Source organism: Dermatophagoides farinae, chromosome 10 (assembly GCF_024713945.1).
Source record: "Dermatophagoides farinae isolate YC_2012a chromosome 10, ASM2471394v1, whole genome shotgun sequence".
Taxonomy (NCBI): Eukaryota; Metazoa; Arthropoda; class Arachnida; order Sarcoptiformes; family Pyroglyphidae; genus Dermatophagoides; species Dermatophagoides farinae.
This window is the reverse complement of record NC_134686.1, coordinates 3,159,982-3,170,298: the sequence shown is the minus strand read 5'-3', so window position 1 is coordinate 3,170,298 and position 10,317 is coordinate 3,159,982. Positions and strand designations below refer to the sequence as shown.

Here is a 10,317-nt window from a genome sequence, read left to right as displayed (position 1 = left end):
AAAATTAACTGCCGAAATATTCATACTTGAATTGCTGATTTTCCATCACTATCATCATCATCATCATCAACAACGAATCATCATATATATAAATGGAATCCATATATAAAGTCAAGATAAGATAGTTTCAGCTTCGAGTGAATCATCATCATCATTTTTTCAAATGAATAGCAACAAAATTATGGTTTTTCAAATCAAATCAAATCGGTTTCATCGGTTGAAATTCGTGAAAATCAACGAAAATTGATTGTCTATTCAAGTATACAAGATATAATGAGAGTATTAGAAATTTTTTTCTGAAGAAAAGTGATTATAGAATAAACCAATTAAATACGAAACAAATTCTTTAAAAAAAAACAAATTCACTTAATCATTATCTCAGTAGTAGTGATAAATTAAAGATAATTAAGATACAGAAGGAACAAAAACGATGTGCAAACTGTCATCTAAAAGGTAATAATAATGAATTCTCAGCAATAGTTTGCCAAGCAAAAGTTTTTCTAATAAAAACAAAAAAAATTGACTTACCCAAGACCGCCAATGGAATTTCGTTGTCATTAAATGTTTATGCCACCACACATGCGAATCACATCGTCACCTGAATTATGAATAAAAATAAAACTAAAATGAAGGTGCGAAAAAAATAATTATTCCTATCTACTTCATGCAATGAATGTTTTATATTATGATGATAAAGTTATTGTTTTCAAAACAGTACCATGGCTATCGAATGTAGGAAAAATCCAGCGATAAATTCCATTTCCCATTGTGAATTCCGTGCGAACGATATTTTTTTGTCGAGATGAAATCTAACACACACACACACAAACACAATCAAAAGGGGCACGATATAGTTTGTATACATTGTTCACACATTCAGGTCTCCAATCGACATTCGTCGAGATTTAATTTAGTTTGATTGATCATTGTTTCAGAATGAAAAAATACAAGCCAAAATATCGAATAAATAAACCAAAATCATTTAACATGGACACATTCTTGAAATATTTCCATTATCATTGCGTTTCAGAATAATTCAATGTTTTATCATCGAAAAAAACCGATTTTCCTATCCATTTTGGGGTTTTCGTTATAAAATGAACAATAAAACAGTAATGATACGATATTGACAATGATTCAAGTTTTAAAATTTATCGTTTCATCTCCACAAAATGATTAATCGATTTCATTCAATTGTTTGGGTCGAATCAAAAAGAAAGCAGAAAAGAAATTGAAAACAAAAGAAAAATGGAGGGAAAACATTTGGCAATAATTATTGCCAAATACTTTGTAAACACTTTGTAGACGATGATAGGTAAACGTTGTCGCCATCTAGGATTGAGTTAGTGAAATATTTTTTTTTGCAATTGAATTTATTTAATCAAAGAAAATTAAATTAACGATTAACGACTATTATATGATTATGATGTTTGATTATGATATAAACGATAGATATTGAATCAAGTATATAGGATAAACATTATTTCAAAGTATAAAATGACAAAATAGAATCGAATGTAGAAACAAAACAGTGATATATAAGATCCATTAATGAAAAAGAAATACAATGATATGGTTATAAGATGATTGAGCAAAGAAAAAAAATTGGTCAATAAGTTATTTGCGTAAGAAAATTTTGTCAATTTCATCTGCATTACGGACAAAACGATTAAATCCTCTTCGAAAATAGCGAACAATGTTGCGATCAAATTTACGCTTTTTCAGATTAAAATTGTCCATTTTTCGAAATCCATATAGATGCAATTGTCGAAGAAATGATTCAAATTTATTGGAACGAGTGATTTGTGTCAGGAATGGTGCCAATTTCTTGATGTTAATCCGAATTTCACGGCCATTTTTCGACCAATTAATAGCTTTAAATAATGAAGAATTGGTCAGATTCCAAAGTTTAAGTGGAAACAACAGGCTTTTTTGTTTGGCCAATAATGGCTTCAACGATTCCGGGTTTTGCTGATCATCAATAATGTTATTGGACAAAACAGTCATTGATTTTGATTTTCGACCATGAACTTTCCTTTGGTTTAATTTTTATATGTTCATCAGCAATTTCACTCAATTTCACCATTTCATGATCATCATCATAATCATTTTGCAACGGTTGTGGCGAAATCGTTTCCAATTCTCGCTTTGTAATCATTGGTTCATCATTAACTTCAGCCTCAAACATCGGTGATGACTCACGTTTGATCATAACTGGACTTTGCACATTTTGTTGTTGATGAAGGACCGCCATTTGACAACCATTATTATGGTCCGGGATGGTGGCAATAAATAATTGTTGGTCATCTGTAATTAAATTGTGTACATTTCCATCATCATCAAAATTGGAATAGAATACTGAATTTAAAGTCTGTGTCGAAAATTTTTCTTCAAAATCATCCAATTCCCATTTGTAATTAGAATGATTAGCGTCATCACATGAATCAAATAAATATTCTTTCTTCACATTTTCAATATTTAAAACATCGCCATCATTCATTGAGATCATCGGTTCAGGGTTTTGATACTGTTGCAAAAGAAATGATCAATTTGTATCGGTTGTATTTGAATGTTATTGTATTACCAAAAGATACTTATCCGCATTGAGCATTTCGGAATTACAGCCATCATAATCTGTAATAATTTGTGATTGTCGTCGATCGAAAAAATTCGGTGATATTGAAGAAATGGAAAAAAAAGGTGGTTGCTCACCATTAGATGGCCAACACATTGAAGACATAACTGGTTCCTGTTTTAATTTGTAATTTATGATATTATATCAATGATGAATCAGATCATTTCCGATGGGATACAAACCAATGTCCAATATGATCGATAATCTTTTAAATAAATTCTATCATTATCATTCGGTAATAAAAAATCACAATCAGCAAAATCGGTTATATTAGTCATTATATAAACGATTATTATTTGGATATTGTATCTATTCAATTTTCGAAATTATATTCAATGTTAATGTGTTTGAATGAATTTGAATAAATTGAGTAAAATTCGAAAAGTGAACAAAAAAAAAAAAAAAAAAATCACTGCACCTTAAAGTCAAGTTCGCTGCTCTTCTATTCTTCTTGTACTTTTTTTTGATGAACACAGTATCACCTCTTTTAATGGATAACATTACATGCACTTGTTTGGGTAATCATGAACACAATTTGTTTTGGCCTATGAAAATTATCAATGTAATTGCAACGTTGATTAATCATTTGGATCCTTATATTCAATGCCGATGATGAAACTGAATTGTTATTATTCATTTGTTATTATCCGTTATCAAAATCTAATTGCGTCTTTTGTTTGAAAAAGTCCCATGATTTCCTAGGAATTTTGATTAATTTCAAGGACAATTCTCGGTAGAAACCGATACACAACTGTAGCACAAAGGTTATTGGCTACAATGTAGCAATTATAATGTAACTCACACATGCGTAAAATGTATTTTCGAGTTTATTACAATATACAAGAGTGAGTATATGACAATATTTGGACTATTCAACCAATAGATGACAGTGGTAGCTCTATTTCAGCCATTTTGCTACGTCACATGTGTGCATATTAGCATTATTCGTAAACAAAAATGAAATTGGTTGTAGAAATTTTTTGGAAACTATTAGCCCGAAGCCAATGCTTTCGATCATCACTTGATGAGGATCGTCGTTTATCACTGCTTAATTCATCTTTTATCGATTTCAAAATTCGGAAAAATGATTTGATGTTACATGCCATATTTGACATGGGTCCTGGTTGATGACCATCATTTGCCAAAACAATCTGATCGAGTTCCGGACTATTCCATTCAATCGGTCTAATCATTTTTCTTTTGTTTTTAGATTGAAATTCAATGTAATCCGATTGGAAGTTTATCTTTAACGATTTGATTCGTTGCCAAAGTAATGTGACAAATTCACCGACTTTATTGTTATTGTTCTCTTCTGTGGTTGTCGAATCCTTTTTCGAGCTGGTTTTACTCGATTTTTGTTTTGCAGAACTATCAAGTGCAAATATCAAATCACCATCATCATGGCTGTGTAGAACAATCAATTGATCACGTCCAGTACTAAGGCTAACTGCTTCGATTTCATTCAACTGAATCCATTCATAAAAGGTTTTGCGTTTCAAACTCAATTTAAAAATGGATGTTTCATTCATAATCAATCCATATGCTTTTGCTTTTCCTACGATAATTTTTGCTGCGAATATAATTTTGCCAAGACCGTTGAGTTTGAAATATTCATCATATCCAACATGATGTTCCTTTTTGTCCACCAGATAATTACCCAGCCATTTTTCTCTTGAAAATCCCCATTCACATTTGTTACCAGTGAATAATTTTTCTGCTTCAATTCGTAATACTTTTTCCTTCCAATAACTGTGCGGAAATTTCATTATAATCAACCAATGGTTGAAATAATCAATCATTTCGGGTAATAATTTATTGTGAACATTGTCTGTAAGTAATCTTGATGTATCATCATTTTGAAATGCTACTTTGTTTCGATATCTAATCGCGAGTAATTCACTATATTCCAGACAGCTGGCTGGGCGATGAAGACAGATGAACATGTATTGATCGAAATATCGATGTTCAAATTTATCAAGAAATTTGCCAATTATTCTCAGCTTTTTTCGTTGACAGAACAAATCGAATGCTAATTGTGTACGTTTAATACGTTCAAAACGTTTCATGGCCAGAAAACGTCGTGCAAGCTATTCAAATAGAATTTCAATCAATATCGATAAATGCAACAATTCATTCAAATTGCATACCATTTGAATTAATATAATACAATGTTGAAGATATTCATAACGTTCCGCTTCCAAAGATTCGACTATTTTCGGGTCTTGAATAAACAATATGGTACGGCCAAATGCAAACTTGCTCTTCTCATTAACAGAGCACTTGAAATCGTTTTCAACAATAACATCTGATAATTTCTCAAGAATCTTTTTGCATACAGGCTGGTAATGTGCTCGAAGATCCTCGTGTATTGTTTCCGAAATAATCGATTGTTGTTTATCGTTATTGTCCAACAACATTCTAAATCGTTGAACAAAATCTTCGTATCGATAATGACACCAAAGACTTGCCTGACAAATTTTGGCATGTTCAGCTAAACCTAAATATTGAATTTGATGTCGTACTTTGTCCACATTGAAACATTGTTCGCCGTTGGATTCATTCGGCTTAATACAACGAACATACAATTGTTGACGACTGCTAAGCCGTTGGATCAATGTGTCCATTGATTTACGAAATTCATGGCCAACAGTCGATGGTCTTTTGTTACTTCTGGCTGCTTGTGATTTCGAATCATAAAGTATTTCTAGCAAAAAGAAATTCATTCACAATTTATCGATATTACAGAATTTCTTTTCTCTTACCTTCGATGAATTGGTCTGTGGTTGTCTGCATCAACTCATAATAGTCATAATAAAGTTGATCAAGATTTTTTTCAATAAATGTTTCGACTGAATATTGAACTTTGCCGGCTGAATGATTGATAATGAAACCAAAATCATCATCATGCTTGATTCTAAAGTGGTGATGTCCATCTTTGAAATGTTTGTCTAGATATTTCAAAAGACGATGGTCATCTTGCAGTTGACAACCGGTTATACAAATTTCGTCCATTATGGCAAAAATTTCATGATAAGTTTGACAAATAATATGGTTATCCTCGAAATCGATCTTTTGCCAGTGAATATCTTCCTGTTGGTATAATAATTGTTCTTTTTTCATTATACAATCAATGAACAACTGGTGCAATTTTTCATTCGAATAATTAATTAAAAATTGTTCGAATCCATTTTTATTTTTTTCAAATACTTCAAATCCATAAATATCCAATATGCCGATCGTATCGATTTGCAGTGGTCGATCATCATCCGCAATGGTACGTTCCTTTACCATTTTCAATGTTGTGTTAATCTTTTTCAAAATATATCCAAATAGCTTTTGATATAATGCTTTTGCCAATGCATCACGACCTTGACTTGCTTGTGTATGGGTATAGCTTTTACGAACCAGTTCATTTGGTGTACGAATTGAACGGCTACACAATGTAAGCAATGCGTTGTTGATATTCAACGATAAAAGTTGGCAAAACTTTTCCAAAAATTCTCGTTCGTGAACATCTATATCATTTTCATGAACACTGAATTCATCATCTGAATATTCTAATGGAATGAAATGAATATTTCCTAAAACAAGAATTGCAGCCAATACTTTGTATATGGATCGAATTTGTTCACAATTAAAACCGATGGCTAACATTGATTCGAAAACATGGTCGAAATTCAATGCATCAAGTGTGTAAATCTGTGATTTTAAACTGCCATTCAGATAATTATATGAATCAACATAGTTGTCCATCCAATCCAATTCGAAAAATAAATGGCCATATTTCTTCGAATTTAAAACGCTCAACAATTGATAGAAGCAATGAAAATTCCGTTCACCTTCTTGTTGATCGATAACACGACACTATTTTATGATAAACAACAAATGAATTGATCAATAAAATATGTAATGAAATACCTTTTCGAGAAGATAGTCACGAATAGTTCCGAATGAAAAATCATAATTTTGATCAACATTTGGTTGAACATCTCGTACAAACGATATTTCCGTGTATTTACCAAAACGACTCGAATTATCATTACAAATAGTCATTGCGTTACCGAATGATTCCAGTATCAAATTCGATTTGATTACAATGTCGACCACATTTTCAATTTCCATTGGTGGTTGTTGTTCGTTGTTTTTCCGAAAAACATGACTAAGAAAAAGTAACAAATGTTTTGTTGCTTCTGTCTTTCCACTGCCGCTTTCACCTATATATTACAATTATTATCGAAACAAATGAAACAGAAAAAACATTCATTTTTGTTAACATTTACCGGTTACAATTATTGAACAATCAGCATTTTGTTCGAAAATGGTGCGATAAGCCAAATTGGCAACTGCAAAAATATGTGGCCGCTGACGATGCCATTGATTGGTGGTGGTGGTGTTGGTACGATACATTTCCATATAATCAGTTTCATATAATCTTTTCGTCATATCATTCGTGCCGTTTGGGTTCACTGATATACATGTTGATTTACCGATCTGTGTATAATAGATTTCCTGTTCATATCTTTTCAAATGAAGAAACGATATAAATATTTCAAATGTATAATGTCATGATTTTCACATACCGATTTTCAAGATTACACAATATATTATCAATGGAAATCTCGCACAATTCAAGTAAATCATCATGAACATTTTTTCGAGCCATTTTTCTTTTGTTGTTTTCCAATTCGAAAAGTCAAAAAATTTTACTGCCCCCCATTTGAATGAAATTATTCTTAAATATCAGTTTTGCAACTTAAATTCTTTTTAATTAAATTTTTTTTTTGAAAAAAAAATTGCTGAACAAATCAATTAATTGATTGTCTGTTGGAAAAAATTAACAATTAAAATTTAGAAAGAAAATTCATAAATATTTCGAGTTTATAAACTCTGAAACAGAAAAAAAAGACAAGGTTAAAAGATTGAAGGAATATAAATTGAAACTTTGTTAACAACAAAAATCGAATGATAGAAATGATTATTTTTTTTCAATAAATAAGGGCAAGAAATTTATCAATCTAATGGTATGTATAGATTATTATTTTTTTTTTTTTGATTTTTCAATTTTATATTAGATGAGCGAAGATGCACACTCCCACACAGGCATACGACATCGAAGACTTTCGATAGGAAAAAAATTTTTAATCACAGGTATGATTGATTGAAAAACAATGAAAAAGGGAAGAAAAAAATTCTGGAAAAGGATGATGATTCAGATGGAGTTGGATAAAATATGAGCAAATTTGATGACTTTGGCTTGGACTTGACATTTGGTTTGTTGTCATTTCATTGAATTGCCACCATCATTATCAGGATTGAAATTCAACAGGCACATTAATGAATATATAGGAATCAATAGATCCGGTTGTTTTGTTTTGTTTTTTTTTTTTGTTGTTTCATTTTTATGGTGATATATAAAATGATGATGATGAACACTTATTTCATTATGGTGGGTTTTTCATTGATGAATGAATAAAGTTGTCTAAAATTAGATGCAAATGAGATTTGGCAAATAGAATCAGTCTGCATGAAATTCTGATAAGAAATTGCTGCCGTCATCAAGTCATCATTTGTTTTCTATGCTAGATGCATCAAGAATAATTTGCAAACAAGGCCATCCTGTTCTGATTGTCTGTTCATGAAATAAATAAATATAATAGAAAATGCCAAATAGAATCGACATGACGATCATAGTTTTGATTAAGATTCAAAAAATGAAATGTCCATTGGTAAATGCTTGATGCTACAAATACTTTGAGATTGTTGGATTGTGTTCTGGATGAAATCAATGATGACCATGAGTGAATGATGGTTGTATGATTGATGATGATTCGAATCAAACATTCCATGTCATCGTTTCATCATGATTAAATAATTGCCCAAGATCATTATTGATTGGATTATGTTGGATATATTGCTCTATATCCAATCCTTCTAGATCTAAATCCGTGATGCTAAGTAAGTCGACCGATTCAGACATGAGACACTGTACAACATTTGAATCAAGTTGCCCAGACGTTTCGGCAACATGTCCATTAGAGCTAAAATCTAGATTTGAAATAAACGAGTAAATTAATCAAATGAATCTGATTGATAAAATGCACCATACCATTGAATAAATTAGCTTCATTTTGAAAATTAATGCTGTTCAATGTACCAGTGGCGCTTCCACCAAGGCCAGAATCTTGGCTTTCTTGACGGCCATGAATCATCATTGTGGTTGTTGTTGATGGTTCAATATTTGACAAATCTTTATTACTCGATGATGTTTTCATCTGTAATGATGGTATATAATCACTACGAACCATTGGATTACTTTTAAGAATTTCCGCTCGGCTACGCATTTTTTCTCTTTCCATTCTTAATTCAGTGAGGTATTGATATTGTGGATCAAATATTTGTTGCTGCTGTTGATTCGTCGTTTGATTCGTATCATCGGTAAGAATTTGTCCTTTCATTTTTTCAGTAACCGAAGCAATTTCTGTGGGCATCGTCGTCATATTCGAATTGAATAAGAATCCTGTATCCGGCAATGTCGTGAAATGGATCGGATCGTAGTTATTATTATTGTTGTTGTTAGGCACTATGAATGGGGGCTGAATTTGTTGTTGCTGCTGCGATTGATAAGCAACAGGATGATCAATGATTGAATTTGATGTATGAGTAAGATTAGCGAAATTTTGCTGAGTAATCTTTATTCTTGGATCATCCCATGTGGTGATTTTATGTTTATGATCAATAAAATACCGTTGACCATCCGAATCGAACGACATTGTCCAACCATCAGGCAATGAAATCTTATCAATATCAAAACTTTGTTGACGACAATGGAAATTATTATTATTTGTTACATTATGATTGGGTAATGTCAATTGTTTTTGTCGAAATTGTTGCAACGGTGGTGGCGGTAAGGGCTGTCGCTGAGATATTATAGCGTTTTGGCCGGAAATCATCGGACTTTTGTTGTTATTATTGTCTAGATTCGTTATTGATGCAACGACAAATTTTTGATTCGGCAATGAAGCCGGTAATGAATGAGCTTTTTGATGAACAAACGGTGGTGATGGTGATACATGACGGCCATTACGTTGTGTTGAATTTGCCTGGATCGGTGTTGCCGGCGGTTTTGCCAAATTTGATGAATTTGAATTATTTTTATTTACAAAATTGGAATTGAATGTTGCATCCAATGATGATTCTCGTGAATGTGATGTCGATGATGAACAGGATGGTTGACGAAAAAATGAATCGGGAAAATTACGTTGTCGCATCGGTACATTTGTACATTGTTGATTTCTGATGTTCGAATTGTTAGCATCTGGTTGGACTACACGAAACAATTCTTCGAAATGTGTTTCAGGATTAGGTGCAACATACATTTGTGATTCATGCGAAGCCATATTTTCAGCCATATTTGTGGTTGGCAAAGTTTATGGGTATAAATTGTCCTTAATCGTTGATTACTTGGCTATTATTATGGTTATTGTTGTTATTGATGGTTGCAATTTGATGATGAGATTCTCATGACTAAAAAAAAAATCCAATGACGATAATGATAGACTTATTTCGATTAATGATGATATCCACTCCTGACACACTATGTGTGTGTGTATATGTTTCAACCTGTTGTATATGTCAAACGCGAATGAAACAAAATGAAAACATTATTATTATCATCTGATTAA

General features: G+C 31.7%; 3 protein-coding genes across 3 annotated transcripts; all 3 read right to left on the bottom strand.

Annotated features, from left to right (window-relative positions):
• Positions 1-1,518: 1,518 nt before the first annotated feature.
• LOC124500157 (uncharacterized) lies at positions 1,519-2,987 on the bottom strand. The gene is given in 4 exon segments (XM_075734610.1): positions 1,519-1,997; positions 1,999-2,527; positions 2,585-2,749; positions 2,818-2,987. Coding segments are annotated over 4 exon segments (1,170 nt in total). The 5' UTR covers positions 2,914-2,987; the 3' UTR covers positions 1,519-1,617.
• A 466-nt stretch (positions 2,988-3,453) lies between these two features.
• Positions 3,454-7,348, bottom strand: LOC124500155 (unconventional myosin ID-like). The gene is made up of 6 exons (XM_047064190.2): positions 7,216-7,348; positions 6,916-7,154; positions 6,554-6,849; positions 5,398-6,499; positions 4,783-5,339; positions 3,454-4,722 (listed from the first exon to the last, which is right to left on the bottom strand). The coding sequence occupies exons 1-6, from the start codon at positions 7,296-7,298 to the stop codon at positions 3,577-3,579; spliced, it is 3,423 nt and encodes a 1,140-aa protein (XP_046920146.2). The 5' UTR covers positions 7,299-7,348; the 3' UTR covers positions 3,454-3,576.
• Positions 7,349-7,375: 27 nt separating this feature from the next.
• Positions 7,376-10,255, bottom strand: LOC124500156 (WW domain-containing transcription regulator protein 1). The gene is made up of 2 exons (XM_047064191.2): positions 8,742-10,255; positions 7,376-8,680 (listed from the first exon to the last, which is right to left on the bottom strand). Exons 1-2 carry the CDS (start codon positions 10,042-10,044, stop codon positions 8,469-8,471), a joined length of 1,515 nt encoding a protein of 504 aa, XP_046920147.1. The 5' UTR covers positions 10,045-10,255; the 3' UTR covers positions 7,376-8,468.
• Positions 10,256-10,317: the final 62 nt, after the last annotated feature.